The sequence below is a fragment of the Phocoena sinus genome, chromosome 6, assembly GCF_008692025.1.
Source record: "Phocoena sinus isolate mPhoSin1 chromosome 6, mPhoSin1.pri, whole genome shotgun sequence".
Lineage (NCBI taxonomy): Eukaryota > Metazoa > Chordata > Mammalia > Artiodactyla > Phocoenidae > Phocoena > Phocoena sinus.
Window position 1 is genome coordinate 67,142,541 of NC_045768.1, and position 23,394 is coordinate 67,165,934.

General features: G+C 36.8%; 1 protein-coding gene across 6 annotated transcripts in view; it reads left to right on the forward strand.

Annotated features, from left to right (window-relative positions):
* The window catches only part of CNTLN (centlein), a 331,161-nt gene extending 314,178 nt beyond the window's left edge, over positions 1 to 16,983 (forward strand). For all 6 annotated transcript variants that reach the window (XM_032635110.1, XM_032635111.1, XM_032635112.1 and 3 more), the window contains 3 exons: positions 1,214 to 1,399; positions 3,886 to 3,963; positions 16,283 to 16,983. In XM_032635110.1, coding sequence (XP_032491001.1) covers positions 1,214 to 1,399; positions 3,886 to 3,963; positions 16,283 to 16,384 — 366 coding nt within the window. In that variant the 3' untranslated portion in view covers positions 16,385 to 16,983. The remainder of the gene's footprint in view (positions 1 to 1,213; positions 1,400 to 3,885; positions 3,964 to 16,282) is intronic.
* The last annotated feature ends 6,411 nt before the right edge of the window (positions 16,984 to 23,394 follow it).

Sequence of the window (23,394 nt, forward strand, 5' to 3'; positions counted from 1 at the left end):
TACTATAATTACTGTCAGAAGAAAAATACAAAATATGAAGAAGATTAGAAATACCCAACAGACAATTATAATTTCCCTAAAGTATAAATAACTCCTATAAATCACTAAGAAAAATAGAAAAAAAAAGACAAAAGAAATATAATTATCTGTTAAGGCTGATGCTCAACTTCATTTTTAATAAGAGAAATGAAACTTTATAATATAGTGAAAGAAACAAACTACACTGAAAAACCAGATTGGTGTTTTGCCAGTGGTATGGAGAAACAAGTATTTTCCTATGTTCTTTGTGTAGGTGTAAATTGATATGATCTTGGAGAGAGGGAGAATTAAACAGCTTTCAAAATTACAGTTATACACACCCTTTGGTCCAGCAATTTCACTTCTAGGGATATATCCTAGGGATGCAAAATGTATATACGAGCACCATTATTTATTGCAACATTGCTTAAGCTGGCAAAAGATTGAGAACAACCCAAACATCTAGCTAGCCTGCTCTCAGCCCACAAAGCCAGGCATCAGGCTCCAGAGCTCTGTCCACCCAGGGTAAGAGTTACCTTTTCCTTATGCACACATAGGCATGTATTCTCAAAGGGAGAAATTAGAGACTCTTGTGGAAGCAAGCCTAGACTTTTATGATTTTTGTCAATCCTTTATTGTTGTACACATAATTTAATTGCACTTTTACCCACCTGGCTTTATCAAATCCTTCCAAAGATTTCTAATCCAGTTTTAATAAAATAGGAACAACTCTCTTTATGCAGTTATATTTCATTATTTATGTAATAATTATGTAACTAACCTGTTACAACAAATATACACACTTAGGAATAAATAGATCTGACAATTGGCATCAGCTCAACTGGTGGGAGTAGTTGTGCTCTGGCATGATGCTAAGTAGCCTGCCTGCTACAAGTATTCACCATCCAAGATAACAGTTGCAAATCTGAAAGACGGATTGGAGAGATTTGGTTAATCCAGCAAGTTGGTTAAGTGGTCATTTGCGAGAGCTTTTATTGCATTCTGACAATAAGTAAAGAGCAATCCATTATGTTCCAATATAAATAAAATCAGAGTAATCCTAATAAAAAATTATTATCTTCATAATAATTAGTATCTTCATAAAAAATTAGTATCTTCACATTTTTGTGTTATGACTGCTTTTTCTTCATTTATGACTTCCATATGAGCCCACATTCTTTCCAATATGTTGCAGGCTTTGGTCAGAGAGTTACAAAATGATGTCCATTCAATAAGGCGACAAATCAGAGAACTTAAAAAGGTGCAGAAAAACAGGGATGCTTGTAAAACCTCAACCCATAAAGCCCAGACCTTGGCAGCATCTATCCTGAACATTTCACGGTCAGATCTAGAGGAAATATTGGACACAGAAGATGAAGAAGTAAGTTCACTTAAATATTTATTAATAATGGGCTTGTTACACATTGAATGTAAGTACATATTTTTGTTTTATAATTCTTAGAATTTCATCTTTAAGGTAATATTAATGAAGGCAAGAATATCAGTGTACCAATGAAAGATATATCAAAAGTATTAACCAACTCAAAAAACCTTTAGAGAAATTTAACTATGTAACACAGAAGTAAGCCAGTACACATAACCTTTAGAACTGCTTGCTTGTTATTCAAGTCAGTTATCCTTTCCTGTCTCTTCCATCTTCTATAGTTCATCATATATCTTTTAAGCTAGTATTTTTAATTAAGCCTGTTTGAATGGATTTAGTTAGCTGGGTCAGGATTGATTTGAGGATTTTTCGTCCTACATGAGATTTTTTAATGTAGTGAATATATTGGCTTTTCTAGCTAAATTCAAAGTTATTGTTGATCAAGTTATAGAAAAAGATATTTATTGCTTTAAAGTGGGGAAAATACTCCCATCTGAGTGAATTTATGTGCATATACATATAGGTCTTCAGTAGCATTTCTGTACCTCCTGAGGAGGGCACTGCATTTTTGATAGTTATTGCCTCATAAACAGCAGAATCTCATACACAGTCTTCCGTGAAACCTGTGGAGGATACTCAATCCTGTTCTATTGTGAAGTCTCTGAACTTTAATACATAAATATTAGATTTTTTTATTGTTTAGAAAGATTAAAGAGATGATGGTACTCTTAGCTTCCCCATAAATATTTGCTCAATGACTAAATAAAATGATAGACTTAAATGTTTGTATGAGAACATCCTTCAACACCCCTCCCCCATCAGTTTCTCAAAAAATTTCTGGAATAGAGCAGATCTACAACTTGTAAAAGTTTTTAAACTGCTAAGAATTCTTAGAAAAGAGGTCAAAGGAGTCCTGCAGAGATTATTTTCATCCTATGGGTGAATAGGATAGTGAATTATCAGTTTCCTATTTTCAGCACCTATGCCACAGTGTCTGTGAATTCTGAACTTTGAAGTACAAAAGCATTATGAAATACAGTATCAAATATAAGACACACAGGAAATAATAGTATCTGAGGCAAGGGTGTTAACTGTATCTTATTATGGACATTTAATTAAAATTTGATTGATAAAAAGAAACCTAACAAAAAATTAAGGTAGAGTCCTCCTCTGTTTCCTAAAAGTTTTAAAACAAACAGACTTAGCAAAATCCCTCATGTGTATATGTGTGTATACGTGTGTGTGTTCCAGATACATATTCTGGAAGACAGCATCACTGCCTTTGTGTGGTCTTAAAAGATGCCCTTGCTGGGCTTACAGATTAGAAAAAAGAACCCCCTTTGAGTATACAAATTGGAAAAAGTTGTCCCCTTTGAGTGTATTAATTAGAAAAGAATCTCTCTTGTTAGTCCCAAAGAGTAGCTAGCACATTTCTGTGAAGAAATGGCACCCTGGCCTCTGGGCAGATGCAGTTTGGAGCCAGGGATGCCAAGCACCAAAATATGCATACCACACAACCTTAAATGGAAGTCGTCCTGGAAAAAAAACACACTGTTCTGTGAAGACTCAGTGCACACACCTGGATATATTTACTAGATTTAATTATAGATCGAGCTTATTTGGACTGATCGCCGCCTGCATCTTTCAGAGGTCTAAAGAGTTGAGTGACTTACCCAAGTAGAGCCCAAACCACCTGAATTTTATGCTTTAAGCTACATCGAACTCTTGTAAATTCACGTAAAACACTATGACAACCTATGCGAAGTACCTAGCCTGATACTTGGCATACAGTAAATTTCAACAAATGTTTTCCAAATCCTTCCCTTTTTGAAAAGCCCATTTTTTGCAAACCGAATCATGATTTTAACTGAATAATCAGTTGCACATGTGAATGCATTATACTTTCAGAATATTTTACTTTGAAAATTGATGCATTGAAAATATTTAGTGACTTAACAATACTTTAAGTTGGAGCGTCTCTTACCTATCAGCTAGTTATTGGATATTTTAAATGAGTAAGCATTTAAGTACACCAGAACCATGCATGTCCTATTTTGTCTGTGATTATAACAATTACTCCTTAATTATCTACTGGTAAGTCAGAGTTTTGAGTATAAGGTTTTATGTCATCTTATGAGGGTTACTTATAAATGATTCTTCTATACAGCTCCATTTTCTTTTTCATTTTATTTTAATCACTTCCACCTCCACCTCAGTCCAGTGTGAGCTCCACTGTGAAGGCAGAAATAAAACATTCCTGAATTATATTATGAAATGTAGAAATATAGCTTTATCTTCCACATGTAGGTAGATATTTATACATTAAAGAGCATCGATTTGAATATTCCCTACTTTGAAAGGACAGGCTGCTCTTTGCTGAATCTAATTCCACCAATATTTCTCTGGATTTATTCAGTATCTAACAGTATGATCAAGTTCATATAAATGAAATTAACAACAGTGTTTTTATTTTTTTCCTTCAGGAAATCGAAAGGACAAAGATCGATGCTGAAAATGACAAGGAATGGCTGTTGTACATTCAGAAACTTCTTGAAGGACAGGTATTTTGTTTTTCTACTTCATATATTAAAACTTGCAGATAAAAATTCCAAGCCTTACTTTTTTGTTACTAGATGCCTAATTTTTTGTAAACAGACACATTACTTCTGTTAGGTAAATAAGTATTCTAGTAGGTAGACAGGAAAGTTAACTCTCCATTTGTACTTTTGGACTTAACAAATGAAGCAAATGCCTTGGGAAGGAGCCAACATGGGTCTTAGCAAAGGCATTAATTAAATTATTGAGTCAACCTCTATGCTTGCTAGACTGAAAAGGATCCATTCTCTCAGCCCTCTTAGGAAAAGAGATTGTTTATTATGTGTCTTTAAAGTTAGTAGTTGATATGGACACCTGAGGAGTTCATGGGTTTCAGTGACCTTTTACTATGGACCTGTTTCCAGTCAATTCATGTTTTCCTCACAGCCAGACAGCTGTTTATTACTGTGTCTTCCTGCATTCTCTACAATATTTTCTACTGAGACCTCGAGCAGCTTGTTAGTGGGAAGTAAATATTGATTTGGCATCCTGTCAATGCAGAAAGAATGAAAAAATTTCCACCAGAGGCCCCTCAAACATTTTCCTATCGACATTTTCTGGGCCGAGTGGAAAGCTGCATAGAGGATGACAAGGCCAAGACGAGCTGAAATCCCTGAGGGGTCTATTGAGACTGCTGCTGTGACCTGTGTGATACTTTTTCTTCCCTTTCAAGTATTTTTTTAATACACATATAGTCTGTTGGGATGTGCCCCTCTTGTAAGTGATCAGGGCAGTTTATTGGCAGGTGAGAGCCCTGCTTTTCTAGTCATAGCCAACTTTTGTTTTGATATCACTGACAGCATGTAATATATTCCAAAACTTTTTCATTATAGTTCTTTTTGCTCAACTTAATTGTTGTCTGTTTTTAAAATGAACTGGATTAAAAACAGCTTAAATATATTTCTCAAAATAGCAAAAAAAATATTGTTCTGTGAGTGCAGTATCTATGTTTTTGGAAAAGTCAAGAATAAGTAAATAATATATGAACTATTATTCATATTCTTAGTACCCATTTTATATATTTTTGAAACATTATCTGGAAACACTATTACTATCAATAGTAATAGAAGGTGATGCGCACTCTTTTGCCTCAAGTTGTTGAAGTGCAGATGTGCAGGTGCTGGGCAAAGCCTTCTTGCTTTTGAGAAGAAAGGCCATTTCTCAATCATGTTGCATTCCCAGCACCCAGCCCAGTGCCTGGCACATCAAAGGAGTTCAGTAATGATTGTTACAGGTTATTTTTTTAAATGTGAAAGTTATAAAAATAAACTTTGTAGTGGATTTTTTAACATTCAACTTGTAAGTATGACCTTTTAATATGGAAGTTTTATCGTCAATTATGAACATAAAAATAACAAATCGATATGTATAAATCTTTATTAAATTTTACTAAAGCTCTATTGACACCAGATCTGAGTTTTTGACTAACACATGTAGATATACATATATACATTCTATATTATCTGGGTGTATGCTTATTCTGTCCAGTTATTGTAAAAAAAATCCTGTTGAAAATGGCATTAGACTGCTTAATACTGCAGTTTGATATAGTGCCTTTTTGTGCCACTGAGCCTGGACTCTAGAATATAATTGCCTGGCAGTATTGATTTAATTGCCCAGGTTTATTTGTGGACTCCTAATTATTGACTGGAGGTAAATTTAATGGAGCAGCCTCTATGAACACTGGGAAACCACTGCTGTTGCTGTTATACATAATGAACTGCACCATGTGCCTTTAGAGCATTTGTCAAGTTAATTTTATTCCACTGTGACAGTATGATAACATTTAAAAAGTCAAAGACTTTTTATTTTTATTACTGACATAGGTGGTTTTGCTGATGCCTTTGAATTCTGTGAGAAAAAAAATAGGGACTTCATTGGTTGCACTTGAATGTCACTTTATAATTACACCCAAGAGAAAAATCTATAAAATAGAAAACATCTTTTTTTTATCCTACTTTTCTTCTTTCTCGATTCTAGCAATTATATTTGTCCTGAATTTTAGAAAAGGTTTTCTTTGTCCACCAGTTTTTGGGAGTCTAAGTTATGCTCACAGGTTTGTGAGGGCAGAAGTATAAATACGTTCATTCATTTGTTTTGTTTAGTTTATGGCATGCAGCTCCATGTACCTGAGGTTACACGATCTTGAAGCTGTGGAATAATTGAGCACATTCCCTGAAAAGAACCCTAATTAATTCAGTATTTATATTTGATGATTAAAATATTTTGAAAATAAAATTATAAGAAAACTTCCCTTTTATGTCCTCCCTCTGTGTTGGGTGGTATATGTAATGGAATTCTGACATCATAGGAGTGAATCTGGCCTTGTGGTTTTATCTTTTGTTTAAGGATTCGGCCACAGAACTATTTTCTCTTAAAGAAAATTTTCTCTACATTCATTGGATTAAAATTTATATAAATAAGATATTTACCAGAAAATAAAAAGCTGTCCTGCCATGTGGCAATATGGGCCCGCACAATAGTATACCTACTGGTACTGTTAGCCAGAAATGCATGAGAATTAAAAGGTCTAAAACCTTAACTTATGTATATTTAACACAGAATGTAATATTCGTCCTCCTTTCAAGTGGTCCTGATACAATTGGTAATTTTAAGTATTTGATCTTTATCTGCATCAAACCTTTGTCCCCACAGATTTCTAATAATAAGAATCACACTGAAAAAAAGTTGTTCTAATACCTACTTTCATTTTTTATGGCATAGCTGCCTTTTAATTTCTTTGAAGATTTTTACTTGTATTAATTCCTCTTTTTGCATTATTACATTTTTTAAAACTTACAGTTTATGGCAGAGACAAGCAAGCAAATTAATGATTATAATAGGGTGGGAGAACCACCCAAAATTAGTTTTTCTGTGTTTTAGGACATGGGAGAAAAAAAAACAGAAATAGGAAAAGTAGACTGGGACTAAACAATAAACGCCTTTGAGCAGGAAAGGGATGTAATCAGAGTTGTGCTTTAGAAAGATACATGAGATCAGCATGTAGGATGGTTTGAAAGGATAAGAGACTGGGAACAAGAAGGTAGTCAAGGCAAAAGGAAGTGGGGGCCTGCATGTGCCCTCACTATAAAAATAGGAAGGATGAGATAGATGTGACTTTATAGAAACTGAATCCATAGCAGTATTGAGATTAGATGAAGGGGTCAGAAAGCAGAAACCAAAGAGAGGTGAGTTTAATACCTTATATGATGAGAAAGATGATGATACCTTTAAAAGTTTTAGGGATCAAAAGAGGTAGATCAGATTTGGTAGAGAGAGATGTCAGTGATTGAAGCCATAAAAAATTTAGTTGATACATGTCAATAACAGTATTCAGGGACTCACAGTTTTTCATTAGTTCATCCCAACCTGCTGTGCGGCTTTTCTCAGTGAAATCTAACCATTTAAGAACACATTTCAAACTCTTACAACTCAACAACGAAAGAAAAGAAACTGATCTGAATAGTCATTTCTACAAGAAGATATACAAATAGCCAATAAGCACATGTACATATGCTCAACATCAGTAGCCATTAGGGAAATGCAAACCAAAAACCAAAATGAGATACTACTTCATACCCAGTAGGATGGCTATAATCAAAAGGACAGACAATAGCAAGTGTTGGTGAGGATGTGGAGAAATTAGAGCCCTTATACATTGCTTGTAAGAAAGTAAAATGGTGCCACCCTTGTGGAAAACAGTCTGGCAGTTCCTCAAAAAGTTAAAAGTAGAGATTATATGACCCAGCAGTTCCACACTTAGGTATATACCCAAGATAAGTAAAAACATATGTCCATATAAAAACTGCTACATAAATGTTCATAGCAGCTCAATGATAGTTCATAATAGCTCAAAAGTGGAAGGAATCCAAAGGTCCATCAACTGATGGATGGATAAACAAAACATGGTATTTGCATACATGAAATATTGTTCAGCCATGAAATGGAATGAAGTACTGATAGTGCTACAACCTGGAAGAACCTTGTACACCTTATGCTACGTGAAACAAGCCATACACAAAAGGTAACTTGCTGTATGATTGCATTCTATGAAATGTACAGAATAGGCAAATCTATCAAGACAGAAAGTAGATTAGTAGTTGCTAGGGGATAGGGGAAGAGGGACCATGACTGCTAATGGGTATAGGGTTTCTTTTGGGGTGATGAAAATGTTCTGGAATTAAATGAAGGTGATGTTCTGGAATTAGATGAAGGTGATGGTTGTACAACCTTGTACAACCAACGAATTATACATTTTAAAATGGTGAACTTTATGTGAATTATATCTCCATTTAAAAAATGAATTCCTTAATATGAGGCACAGTGAAGAAGAATAAAAAGAATACCCTTTTTTTTTTAAGTAAATCCAATTAAGTTCTTTTTTTTAGCAGCCAGAGACTATTTATTTTTTAATTTTTTTAATTAAAAAAATTTAATTTTCAAAATTTATTTTTGGCTGCATTGGGTCTTCATTGCTGTACCTGGGCTTTCTCTTGTTATGGCAAGTGGGGGCTACTCTTCATTGCAGTGCATGGGCTTCTCATTGCGGTGGCTTCTCTTGTTGCAGAGCACGGGCCCTAGAGCACGTGCTTCAGTAGTTGTGGTGCATGGGCTCAGTAGTTGTGGCGCATGGGCTTAGTTGCTCAGCAGTATGTGGGATCTTCCCAGACCAGGGGTCGAACCTGTGTCCCTTGCACTGGCAGGCGGATTCTTAACCACTGCACCGCCAGGGAAGTCCCCAATTAAGTTCTTATATCTCATGTGCTATGTCCCCCACCATTAGCAGGGACTGCATTAAATGCATTTGAATTTGAATTTCTGTCTACTGGCCATAACTATGAATAAATGAGGTAAATTATTTTATTTCATACTTAATATGTTTCTTTTCAATTGACAAAGAAGGAGCTGTCCCTCTGTCATACTCTAGCTGATATTACTTTCTCATATATGCAAACAAAAAGGAGTCAGTTATTTATACTCTGCCCTCTAAGAGGTATTGTTTATTTGTTCTGTCCATTCTGATCCTCAAAATTAAAATTATAGTAAGGATCACTTAGTTTTGTTTTCAGGCCTTAATAATACCTGAAACAGTCTTTTGTACTTGTGATTTTATAAAGGAAGTGGAAAGAATTAGTGGAGATAAAATTGAACCCAAGCTGTGAAATCCATTTTTAAAATGTGTATTGTCTACTGCATGTGAGGTAATGTTTCAGGTTTGGTGGTATAGCAGTGAACAAGAGACAAAAATCACTACCCTCATGGAGCTTACATCTCTGGTGATGGAGGGCAATGAACAAATAGTTAAAATATATAAACTATGAAAGTTTTTAAACAATTAACTTGAACAGAATTATGGGTATGTATATTAAAATATGTATACTTGTATAAAACAAATAATATACAGTTATAACCACAATATGGTTCTTTACTAGGATTTACATAAAAAACACTTAGCCAGAAATGGCTAGAAAATGTGTCTTCATCTTGTTTTGTTGTTGCCTTATTCTATGTTGTTTGTTAATCCTTTTCTAGATTTCATTCAGTCCATTTTCATCCGCTTTGTGTAGATCATTTTCTTGTATTGGGACCATGTCAAAAATTCTTTCTGCCTTCAGTTGTTGATAATTGAAAGTATAGACTTTGATCGATGTTTTTTCTTTAGCTTTAGATATCCCTGTTCCTATTAGTTGCTTCAGATCTTGCAAACGGTGAAATTTTAAATGGCTCTTTCCCCAGTGCCCTTTCTGCAAAATATGCTTACTTTCTATAGATGCTTTGCAATATGGCAGTGAGAAGGTTTTATAAATCTCCCTGGCTTTTGTAAATAGAATAACTTCCAGTCTGAAGGTTAACAGAAAGTTTCTCTTTACAGCCCTGAAGACATTTACTCTGTTGCTTTCAGTGTTGCACTTACAACACACTGATAACACGCACATACTGCAAACTCCCACACTCACTCTCTCCACACACGTAAACCCACACAGTCACCCACATACACTTACTCCTCACATCCAACTGAAGTAGCAAAAGTTAAAAATTCTCCATTCAGAGCCTTACTGGGATTTCTTTTTTTAATTTAACAAATTAAAGCCTACTTTCATGATACCAGAAAAAAGACATGTCATTAAAGTTAAAAGGTAAATTTTATGTGTATTTTACCACTATAAAAAATTGCAGGGGGTGGGCTTCCCTGGTGGCGCAGTGGTTGAGAGTCCACCTGCTGATGCAGGGGACACGGGTTCGTGCCCCGGTCTGGGAAGATCCCACATGCCGCGAAGCCACTGGGCCCGTGAGCCATGGCCGCTGAGCCTGCGCGTCCGGAGCCTGTGCTCCGCAACGGGAGAGACCACAACAGTGAGAGGCCCGTGTACCGCAAAAAAAAAAAAAAAAAAAAAATTGGGGGGAAATGAAAGGAAAACAAATTATAGCCTTCACCAAAGTTTAAGAATAGCAGATATAGGGCTTCCCCGGTGGCGCAGTGGTTGAGAGTCTGCCTGCCGATGCAGGGGACACGGGTTCGTGCCCCGGTCCGGGAAGATCCCACATGCCGTGGAGCGGCTGGGCCCGTGAGCCATGGCCGCTGAGCCTGCGCGTCCAGAGCCTGTGCTCCGCAACGGGAGAGGCCACAACAGTGAGAGGCCCGCGTACCAAAAAAAAAAAAAAAAAAAAAAAAAAAGAATAGCAGATATAGACTTCAATATTCAGCAGAACACCAAGACAGGTAGATAGGTAGAAGGATAGATAGATAGATCGATAGATCGATAGATAGATAGATAGATAATGTGCCAGAAATATAAACAACATTTAGGAAACTTAGATCACTATTCAATGCCAGTTTTAAATTATAAATAAATTGTTCTTTCTGATACCTTGCTTGGTTATTTTAACAAGTTCAATCTTTTAATTACAAGATAGTAGAGTGGGTGTATAAATATTTATTTATTACAAATTTTCCATCTTTAATTTTATAATAATCAGACATTAGTTTCTTACTAAACTCAAAATCTCACTGAATCATATCCTTTGTTAAAGCAGGTATAATACATAAAATTTAATATCTTTACTTTGAGTACAGCTCTGCTAAAGTCAATTTTTATTTTTATATTTTATTTATTTTATTTTTTTAACATCTTTATTGGAGTATAATTGCTTTACAATGGTGTATTAGTTTCTGCTGTATAACAAAGTGAATCAGCTATACAAAATATACAAGCAGCTCAGTAACAAAAAAACAAACAACCCAATTCAAAAATGGACAGAAGACCTAAATAGACATTTCTCCAAAGAAGATATACAGATTGCCAACAAACACATGAAAGGATGCTCAGCATCACTAATCATTAGAGAAATGCAAATCAAAACTACAATGAGAGGCCACAACAGTGAGAGGCCCACGTACCACAAAAAAAAAAAACAAAAAAAAACACTACAATGAGGTATCACCTCACACCGGTCAGAATAGCCATTATCAATTTTTATTTTAAAAGCAGTATCTTTTGGTAATAGTTTTCAAAGCAAAAATAAGAATGAAAATGGTTAAAATGTTAATCTTGTCCTTTAGATTTAAAGAGGTACTCATTTCAATGTTTTTCTTTCAATACAAAACTTTTCAGTTTTATACTATTAAGAGTACATTCCAGTTAGTGCTGATGCTATAAATTATCTGTATGTTTCACACTTATGGACTTGAGGCTTTGTTATTCTTCCAACATAGCTCTCCAACATCTGCAACTATCATTCATATCTTACCTTTATACAGAAACACCTCTAAATGAAGCCATAATTATTGTGAGTGATAAGTTTGAGGTTGTGTCACTGGCACACCACTTTCTAAACGCAAACATCTGTAGGCATTTACATATAAGAGAAGCCTAAAATCTGAAGTCAGGGGAAGTCCTTCCAGTAAGAGAAGTCACCTTTGGCAACAGGGACAGCCAGCATGACCAGGAAGACCCACTTTAAGATTACAGTATAGACCAAGCAAAACTCACAGTTATTCCGATGCCCTAATTAAATTCCCATTCCAAGAAATCTCATGCAGTATCAGCTCTTCCCCTGTCCATTTTTCCCCTGTGCTGAAGAGTTCAAGCCTGTGTAACTGCAATGACATAACTAAGAGTATCACTTCTTTTTTATGCAAGAGAATAAAATTATGCAGAAAGTCCAGCGGACTTTCTGGACTTCATAGGCCCCGGCACATGCCATCCGAGATGAAACCCAAGGCAGCATAATTGTTGGGTTTGTTGTTTCACGTATATTTGATGGGGCAAGTGAGAAAAGATCTCTGCTGTTGGCTAGTCAGGTTGCCACTTCAATCCAAATCCAAAATCCTGTCAGTAAAAGAACAGTTGTGCTTTCTTCTGTATCTGAGGGAGTTCCCTCCAGAATGCAGAGAGAGAGAAAGGAACAGACTCTATGCTGCCTGTATGAAATAAACCTGCACTTAATCTAGACTCTAAAAAGTTCAGATTTCCTCATCTTCTTAGTGTTTTTAAAACATTTTGCAGTTCTAAAAAATATGGCAAACAAATAAGCAAACAGTGCGAATTTTTAAAGCACTTCCTGAGGCATTTTATGTATTAAATATAGTTTCAGTGGTAACTCTATCTACTCTATATCTGTATGCTGAGAATTGCTATTCATATGGTACCATAGGATTTCGAAGAGCTTTCTTGAGTCACTGTAGATTAAATTGTATTCCACTTAGTCTTCAGATTAACTATAATTTATGAGATTTAAGTTAGTGATAATCTATGTGATATAAGTGATTACTCTCAATTAACTAAAAATAACCAATTAACTAAAAATCCCATTTTTTAACCTTTCTCAAAAAACAAAACTTTTTGTTAATTCATCCTTCACTGATCAGAAATTTTTATCTGTACTATGAAAAAAGTTTGTGAAAAATGAATAGTGTAAAATTGGTAAGAGAGGCTATTTTCAAAACCAAGGCTGTTAGTGTATTTATTATTTGAATATGTACTGAGTCTGCTCCATAAGTAAGGAACTATTTGTAAAATAGAAAGGAGATCTACTAAAAAATTTTGGTTAACAGTTACTTTGTTATTTTATTCATTTGAAAACAATAAGTATATTTTATGAAATAAGTATGTTTTGTGAAATGTTTCTTTTTTAAATTTATTTTTTTCAAGTATAGTTGACTTACAGTGTTGTGATAATTTCTGCTATACAGCAAAGTGATTCAGTTATACACATATATATATATATATACATTCTCTTTCATATTCTTTTCCATTATGATTTATCACAGGATATTGAGTATAGTTCCCTGTGCTATACAGTAGGACCTTGTTGTTTATCTTATGAAATGTTTTATAATTCTGACTTTTCCTTAGTCTTCCTCTAACTTTGTTTTAATTATTAACTGTTTCATCATAAATTACATTAATTTTATATTACTACAGAATTACAATTGATCCTTATATATTAAAAAAAAAATTTTAAGACCAGTTTGAAAGCTGGTTGCCAGTGAACTACAATTCATAAACAGAAAGTAGAACACTGAGTTTAGAGGGGGAAAAAGTAGGAATCTTTGTATTTAAAAGGAAAATAGAAAAGTTGGATTAAAATAGATAAAGAACCATCTCCAACTACCTTGTAAGATATATGAACTTTTGTCTAATGTTATATAAAGGCAGATACTAATCTTTTTCTGACCTATTTGTAGAGAAAAATAGAAGAACCTACAAGGGCAGATGGATGTGCACAAATCATGCATCTTGATTAAAGGATGGGTTGCTTTTTGAAATGCATGAAGTGTTAGGCTCTGTATGAAGCTTAAAAGAAGCTTACAATCCAATATAACAGGTTTGACAAACAGTTGTGTTTAACTGTGGGGCTTTTCATTTTTATTGGGAGCCTGAGGAAAAGAATAAAAGGGGTTGTCAGCAATAAATTAGTAAATAGACCTCATGTTCCACTTTGGAGGCTTCCTGGAAGAGAGATTCTTCGAGATAAGAAGAAGCCAAATGTCCAAGTACATGACATGCTGAAAATTGTTCTGATCACAAGATAATAAGAGTAGGTTTAGTTTTTAACTTGAAAATGAACTGTGCAAATAAGATGATTAATGTCAGTACACTGTGGCCTGGTAAAAGTGCTGTGACATTATTATACAGGAAATCATAGAGCCAGCATGTTTCCCAAAGTGTATTCCATGGACCACTAGTTCCACATGATAAATAGACTATGAGACAAGTGCGGACAAATGAATTTAGAAGCAGGGTATTACATTGCCCTCTTGGAGAAACACAGTACCATTAGCACCTTAAAGTCTCTAAGAGATCCTGAAATAAAATAACATTTTAAAGTTTGGTTTCTTTCCCAAACTTATTTGATCAGAGAACCCTTTTTTCTTAGAAAAACTTTTTTAAACACTCATTTCTGCTTTTGCTTCTACCAGGAAGAGATGGGAGGTTATTCTCATCTTGTTTGTTTGCTCTTTTGTTGGAATGCATATGGTAACTGCGTGCCATAGCCAAAATAAAAGAAAGTTACCTGGTAGTTTTGCCTTTGTGTGTGTGAGTATTTCTTTAACATCTAATGTTAATGCCCTGAGAATTTAAATTGTCTCATTTGTAAAACTGGCAGTTTCACCAAATATAACTGTTTTCTGCATCCCAGGGGGCAGTTTTCTCAAAGTAAGGATTTGCAGTGAGTATCATTATCTTCCAGAAGGGAATCTAATATATTTTTTCCTTGATTCTATGATGCATTTCCTCACGTTTTCACATTTCTGAAATTGAAATGCATATGCAATTTGTGTATATTTAATGTGATAGGTTTCTTTTTTCCAGAAAAAGCTGTTTTTAAGTCAATGTGGGTATCTTATATTCACCTGTATCTTAAGAAGTGAAGAAATGTGATATTTTTGTATCTTATGCTTTATTTAGTGGTAAGTTTCAAGTGAGACAAATGTCTAAAACTCTTGACATAGACTATAGATAGAGTCTATCCTGGCATAGACTCAGAGTATCTTAAGGAGAAGTCAATTTATTATAAATATAAGAAGGAAGTTAAACTAGAAAGCTACTTAGGATATGAGGCAATTCTATGGACCAACACTGGTCTCTATATTTTCTCCATGGCCTGCGTAACCTGTTTGTGCCTTTTGGACCTGTTTCACTGCCCAATCTGTTTCACTGCCACTGGCCAGTCTTTTCTCTTTTTCCCAGTTTGCATTGAGAAAAGAATCATTATGCTGGGTTTAGCTAAATATAATAACAGCTGAGCATAGCTGATCTGAGCACAGCTGAACAACTCACACAGCGGACATCAGGCTGATTTTGTTCAGATGCTGACCAGTGTTGCTGTCTGTCGGTGGTTGTCCTAGCACAAAGAAGGGCCTGACATTACATCCCTGTAGGGAAGGGGACTGGGCTTGATAAGGATTCTCGTTAATACATTCAGGGAGACAAAAGTGGTCTTTACTGGTTAATCAAAAAGACAATTCCAAAAATAACTTAATGAACTTCTTGACTGTTATAAACGTTTTATATGAAACTAGATGGCTAGGAAGGAGCATAAAAGCAAGTTGGTAGGCCTTTGGGAGGTAACTGGGCAACATTTAGGATTTTCTTTCACTTATAACCCATAAGTGTATTGTGTGAGTTCTACGGGCACCTCAGTGAAGCACAGGGAACGATAAAACTTTACCAGAAAAGTTATATAAATTATGAAATTTAAAAATGTAATCTATATTTCATAAACTTAGCAGTTTGCAACATGTGTATGACACTTTGATATGCCAAACTTTTCTATAACAACTTAATCAATGGATATACTTTTGCCATTTTTTTTCCTCTGAAATTTCACCCTACAATTCTTGAGATGTTCAGCTCTAACACAGACAAGTGTATTGATAGTTCTTTCTCACTCTTTTATGAGTGATGAACATACAGTACTACTGTGGGCCTCTGGGCCCTAGAGAGGACTGTAACCTGCTATTGATCAGCTGACTGAAGATAAATGGCTTAACTGCTGGTATTGCAGATTACAACATTAACATGGTCAGTAAACCATGAATTGTTCAATAAGGCGTTTATCTTTTTTCATTTTACTTCTGCTCCTTTATCATTTTTATTATAAAAGACAAAATTACCCACACTAACCAACAAGATCAGTTGAAAAGAGACCCAGTAGGGTACCATTATGGGTGCAAAGTTGCAGATAGCTGAGTTCTAATGGTTTAATGATGTTTAGTATATGTTTCTGAACTGAAGAAAATATAGAGTTTTGATCTTCTTTTCTGTTTTTCTTTTACAGCTTCCTTTGGCCACATATTTACTAGAAGCAGTACTGGAGAAAATAAATGAAAAAAAGAAACTAGTTGAAGAATATTTTGCAATTTTGAAAGATATTAGATGATATTATGATTAAGAACATTTTTTCAAACGTGAAAACTTTATGTGGTGTGATCGGAAAACATGCATCGCAGTCCTGATAACAGTATCTGCTCCAACTATCAATAGTCAGGGTCAATACCAAAATAGAAGTCTGTGAAACCAATTAATTGCTGCACAAGTGAAACTAATTAAGTGCACAGCCATTTAGAAGGAAATAGTGTAGCATTTGATTGTTGAATACAAATATTGCCACAAATCAATGCAAACTTGAAAATGATATTCTTTCCAGTACATTAGAAGGAATTAGAACAAGCTTGGCATACACAAATTGGTCTGAATATCAAAAGAAAAAAAGTGTGAACTGAGGATTTAATGTTCTGAGTTTTATAAAGAAACTACACTTTTTATGTAAACCTGCTATAAATGGCCTTAAATCACCTGATAAGCAACACATTTGTATTGTAAGCAAATATAAAGTAAAGCATTATCACTTAAGGATGAGCATTTAAAGAAATAAATGGTGTGGTCCAATTGTATCTATTATCAGTCTACTGGATTATATAGGATATATTGTATTTTCCTAGAACAGTTCAGCAAAAATAAAAACATTTTCTCCTTTGCTCCCTCTTTTTTTTTTTTTTTTAACTCACAGTATTTTGTGTGGTCATATAAATGAGCAAGGGCCACAAACCCAGTGTATTAGTTAGGCTAGTCCTCACAGTGTGCTAATTAAATTAAATTCTTAAAAATGGGCATCCATCCTTATTTAGATTCCCGAACATTCCCAAGCCTTTTCTCGTCTTTCTGTGTTGCTGCCACACCTGACTTTTTGGTTCTTCCAATTCACCAGACTTGTGCCTGCCTCCAGCCTTTGCCCTTGCTGTTCTCTTTGTAGAATACTCTGTACTCTTTTCTTATGACTGGCTCCTGCGTATCATTCAGGTTTGCATTACATATTTCCTCAAAGAAGCATTCTGGCCATCTTGCTATTAATTTCCTTTATAACACAAAAGCATCTTTTACCTCTTCACTTACTTATTTTCTTGTTTTCCCCCCTCCCCTGCTTTAAAATATAGATCCCGGGCTTCCCTGGTGGCGCAGTGGTTGAGAGTCCACCTGCCAATGCAGGTGACACGGGTTCGTGCCCCGGTCCGGGAAGATCCCACATGCCGCGGAGTGGCTGGGCCCGTGAGCCATGGCCGCTGAGCCTGCGCGTCCGGAGCCTGTGCTCCACAAGGGGAGAGGCCACAACAGTAAGAGGCCCGCGTACCGCAAAACAAAACAAAATAAAATATAGATCCCATGAGGTTAAGGCAGGGGTTGGCAAATCGTGACCCACAGGCCAAATCTGGCCTGCCACCTGTCTTTGTGTGGCCTACAGTAAGCTAAGAATGATATTTACATTGTTAAATGCTTTAAAAACAAAAAGAATTATATTTTGCAGCATGTGAAAGTTATATAAATTCAAGTTTTAGTGTCTATCAATAAAGCTTTATCGGAACACAGCTATGCTCATTCGTTTTAGTACTGTTTATGGCTGCCTTCACACTACAGTAGTTCAGGTTAGTACTCTCACAGAGACCATAGGTAGTGTGCTCACCACTTTGCAGGACTGCAAGTCACAGTGACACAGTTACAACTTGACATTTTGTGTCACAAACACTACCATATTGCAATTTTTTTAGTACCAGGGCATACCCTTCATGTAAAAATAAAAAGAGAAAAATGGCTGTCAAATGTCACTTTTTTTTTTTTTTTTTGTGGTACGCAGGCCTCTCACTGTTGTGGCCTCTCCTGTTGCGGATCACAGGCTCCGGACGTGCAGGTTCAGTGGCCATGGCTCACGGGCCTAGCCGCTCTGCGGCATGTGGGATCTTCCTGGACCGGGGCACAAACCCGTGTCCCCTGCATCGGCAGGTGGACTCTCAACCACTGCGCCACCAGGGAAGCCCCAAATGTCACACTTTTAATCACAGTGAAGTGTGGATTATTTTTTTATTGAATTCAGTGGCAAAGCATTATGTTTATTAAATGACACTCTACCTATGCTAAAAGAATGCAATATATACGTTATCAGACTAAGCACTCATCACAATATTCCCAACTCATGGGAAAGCAACAGTAAGAAAAAATTACAAAATTTAAAATGTAATGTCTCAGGCTTCCCTGGTGGCACAGTGGTTGAGAATCTGCCTGCTAATGCAGGGGACACGGGTTCGAGACCTGGTCTGGGAGGATCCCACATGCCGCGGAGCAACTAGGCCCATGAGCCACAGCTACTGAGCCTGCGCGTCTGGAGCCTGTGCTCTGCAATAAGAGAGGCTGCGATAGTAACAGGCCTGCGTACCACGATGTAGAGTGGCCCCCGCTTGCCACAACTAGAGAAAGCCCTCGCACAGAAACGAAGACCCAACACAGCAAAAATAAATTAATTAATTAATAAACTCCTACCCCCAACATCTTAAAAAAAAAGTCTCATCACAGCAGAATTTTGTTACAAAAAATAAAAATGAGATGGCATAGTATTACCCAGATACCAAAACCAAAGACAGTACACAGAAATAGAGTGTGGTAGGCTAAATTTGTTACCTTATATGGCAAAAGGGACTTTGCAGTGTAATTAAATTAAGGATCTCAAGTGGAGAAATAATCCTGGATTTTTTTGGGGGGCCCAGTGCCTTCTAAGAAGGAGTCAAGAGGAGACATACAGAAAGCAGTGTTACTGCAGAAGCAGAGGGATGGAGAAATTTGAAGATGCTACCCCCATAGGTGTATGTATGGATGAAGAGGACCATGAACCAAAGAATGTAAGCAGCTCCTGGAGACTGGAAGAGGCAAGGAAATGGATTGTATCCTAGGGCCTCCAGAAAGAAACAGATTTGTTGACACCTTGACTTTAGCCTAGTGAAACCAATTTTGCATACCCAGAACTGTAAGAGATTAAATTTTTGCTGTTTTAAGCCACTAAGTTCGTGGTAATTTGTGGCTTCAGCAACAGAAAATGAATGCAAATTTGCTTCAATTCCATTTAGAATTTTTCTATGTTCATGAAGGATATTGGTCAGAAGATGCAAGATCTAGGCTGGTTCAGTATTCAAAAATCAGTCAGTGCATGCCACCATTTTAACAGATTAAAGAAGAAGTATTATGCGATCATAAAACTTCAGAAAAAACATTTGAAAAATTCAACACCGGGCTTCACTGGTGACACAGTGGTTGAGAGTCCACCTGCCAATGCAAGGGACACGGGTTCGTGCCCCGGTCCGGGAAGATCCCACATGCTGCGGAGTGGCTAGGCCCGTGAGCCATGGCCGCTGAGCCTGCACGTCTGGAGCCTGTGCTCTGCAATGGGAGAGGCCATAACAGTGAGAGGCCCACGTACCGCAAAAAAACAAAACAAAACCAACACCCATGCATGAAAAAAAAACAGAAAACTAGGAAGTTCCTTAATTTAATAGGAACATCTACAAAAAGCCTACATCTAACATTATGCTTAATGATGGAAGATTGAACACTTCCCCTTAAGATCAGAAAGAAGACAAGGATGTCCACTATCATCACCCTAATTCACCGTAATATTGAAAATTCTAGCCGGCACAGTAAGGCAAGAAAAGGAAGTAAAAGGCATACAGATGGGAAAGGAAAAAGTAAAGCTATCTAAAAAAATAAGCCAGCTCTCTCAGAATTAACAAGTGACTTCAACAAGGTCTCAAAATATTTAAGAGCAACATATAAAAATAGTTTATCTATACACTAGTAAGCTAGTAATAAATATGTGGAAACCAAAATTTAAAATACAATGCAATTTACAATTGCTCAAAAAAAAAAAAGTATACCTAGGTGTAAATCTAACAAAGTATGTACAAGATTGTATATGGAAAACTACAAACACTGATGAGAGAAATCAAAGAAGATTAAATGGGGAGGCATACTGAGAATATAAATTGGAAATTCAACATAGCAAAGATGACAAAATTGTCTCCAAATTCATATACAGATTTAAGACAATTCCTATCAACATCACAGCAAGATATTTTGAAGATGGAGACAAGACTCTTCCAAAATTTATACGGAAAGGCAAAATTTTTTAAATGGGAGAAATCACTCTATCCAATTTCAAGATGTATTATATAGCTACACTAATCAACAGTATGTGGTGTTGGTAGCATGGTAGACACAGAGATCAATGAAACAGAGTAGAGAACCAGAAACTATACCTATGCAAATATGCTCAACAGGTTTTAAACAAAGGTTCAAAAACAATTCAATGGAGTCAGAATAGCCTTTCAAAAAATGATGCTGAAACAATTAGAAATCCCTAGGTTAAAAAAAAACTCAACAACAGGGAGACCTTCAAGGTGGCAGAAGAGTAAGACGTGGAGATCACCTTCCTCCCCACAAATACATCAAAAATACGTCTACATGTGCACCAACTCCTACAGAACACCTACTGAATGCTGGCAGAAGACCTCAGACTTCCCAAAAGGCAAGAAACACCCCACGTACCTGGGTAGAGCAAAAGAAAAACCAGAGACAAAAGAATAGGGACCTAACCTGCACCACTGGGAGGGAGCTGTGAAGGAGGAAGAATTTCCACACAGTAGGAAGCCACTTCAATGGCAGAGATGGGGTGGGGTTGGCGGGGCGGGGGGGGGGGGAACTTCGGAGCCACAGAGGACAGCACAGCAATAGGGGTGCAGAGGGCAAAGTGGAGAGATTCCCGCACAGAGGATCAGTGCCGACAGCACTCACCAGCGCGAGAGGCTTGGATGCTCACCTGCCGGGAAGGCTGGGAGCTATGAGCTGAGGCTTGGGCTTCGGAGTTCAGACCCCAGGGAGAGGACTGGGGTTAGCTGCGTGAACACAGCCCGAAGGGGGCTAGTGCACCACAGCTAGCCAGGAGGGAGTCCGGGAAAAAGTCTAGAACTGCCTAAGAGGCAAGAGATCATTGTTTTGGGGTGCACGAAGACAGGGGATTCAGAATACGGCCTAAACGAGCTTCAGAGACAGGTGCAAGCTGCGGCTATCAGCGTGGACACCAGAGACGGGCATGAGATGCTAAGGCTGCTGCTGCAGCCACCAAGACACCTATGTGCAAGTACAGGTCACTATCCACACCGCCCCTCCCAGGAGCCTTTGCAGCCCGCCTCTGCCAGGGTCCCGCTATCCAGGGAGAACTTCCCCAGGAGAACTTCCTCGGGAGAACACACGGCGCGCCTCAGGCTGTTGCACTGTCATGCCGACCCCTGCCACCGCAGGCTCACCCTGCATTCCGTACCCCACCTCCCCCTGACCCGAGTGAGCCAGAGCCCCAGAATCAGCTGCACCTTTAACCCCCTCCTGTCTGAGCAGGGAACAGATGCCCTCAGGTGACCTACATGCAGAGATGGGGCCAAATCCAAAGCTGAACCCCAGGAGCTGTGCGAACAAAGAAGAGAAAGAGAAGTCTCTCCCAGCAGCCTCAGGAGCAGTGGATTAAATCTCCACAATCAACTTAATGTACCCTGCATTTCTGGAATACCTGAATAGGCAATGAATCATCCCAAAATTGAGGTGGTGGACTTTGGGAGCAACAATATATATATATACTATATATATATATACATATATATATATTTTTTTTTTCCTTTTCTCTTTCTGTGACTGTGTATGTGTATGCTACTCTGTGTGATTTTGTCTGCATAGCTTTGCTTTTACCATTTGACCTAGGGTTATGTCTGTCCGTTTTTTGTTTTACTTTTTTAATTCAATTTTTAAAAATTATTTTTTACTTTTTATTTTAATAAATTTATTTTATTTTTTTTTCAGAGTAATGATAGTAAAAATGATCCAAAATCTTGGAAACAGAATGGTGAAAATAAAGGAAACGTTTAACCAGGACCTAGAAGAACTAAACAGCAAACAAACAATGATGAACAGCACAATAAGTGAAATTAAAAATTCTCTAGAAGGAATCAATAGCAGAATAACTCAGGCAGAACAACAGATAAGTGACCTGGAAGATAAAATAGTAGAAATAACTTTTCTGCAGAGCAGAATAAAGAAAAAAATGAAAAGAATTGAGGACAGTCTCAGAGACCTCTGGGACAACATTAAACACACCAGCATTCAAATTATAGGGGTCCCAGAAAAAGAAGAGAAAAAGAAATGGACTGAGAAAATATTTGAAGAGATTATAGTTGAAAACTTCCCTCATATGGGAAAGGAAATAGTCAATCAAGTCCAGGAAGTGCAGAGTCCCATATATATCTCCTTGGATAAATCCAAGGAAAAACATGCCAAGACACATAATAAACTATCAAAAATTAAATACAAAGAAAAAGTATTGAAAGCAGCAAGGGAAAAGCAACAAATAACATACAAGGGAATCCCCATAATGTTAACAGCTGATCTTTCAGTAGAAACTCTGCAAGCCAGAAGGGAGTGGCAGGACACATTTAAAGTGATGAAAGGGAAAAACCTACAACCAAGATTACTCTACCCAGCAAGGATCTCTTTCAGATTTGACGGAGAAATTAAAAGCTTTACAGAAAAGCAAAAGCTAAGAGAATTCAGCACCACCAAACCAGCTTTACAAGAAATGCTAAAGGAACTTCTGTAGGCAGGAAACACAAGAGAAGGAAAAGACCTACAATAACCCAAAACAATTAAGAAAATGGTAATAGGAACATACATATCGATAATTACCTTAAATGTAAATGGATTAAGTGCTCCAACCAAAAGACACAGACTGGCTGAATGGATACAAAAAGAAGAACTGTATATATGCTGTCTAGAAAAGACCCACTTCAGACCTAGGGACACATACAGACTGAAAGTGAGGGTATGGAAAACGATATTCCATGCAAATGGAAATCAAAAGAAAGCTGGAGTAGCATCTCTCATATCAGAAAACATAGACTTAAAAATAAAGACTATTACAAGAGACAAAGAAGAACACTACAGAATGATCAAGGGATCAATCCAAACAGACGATATAACAATTGTAAAATGTATGCACCCAACATAGGAGCATCTCAATACAGAAGGCAA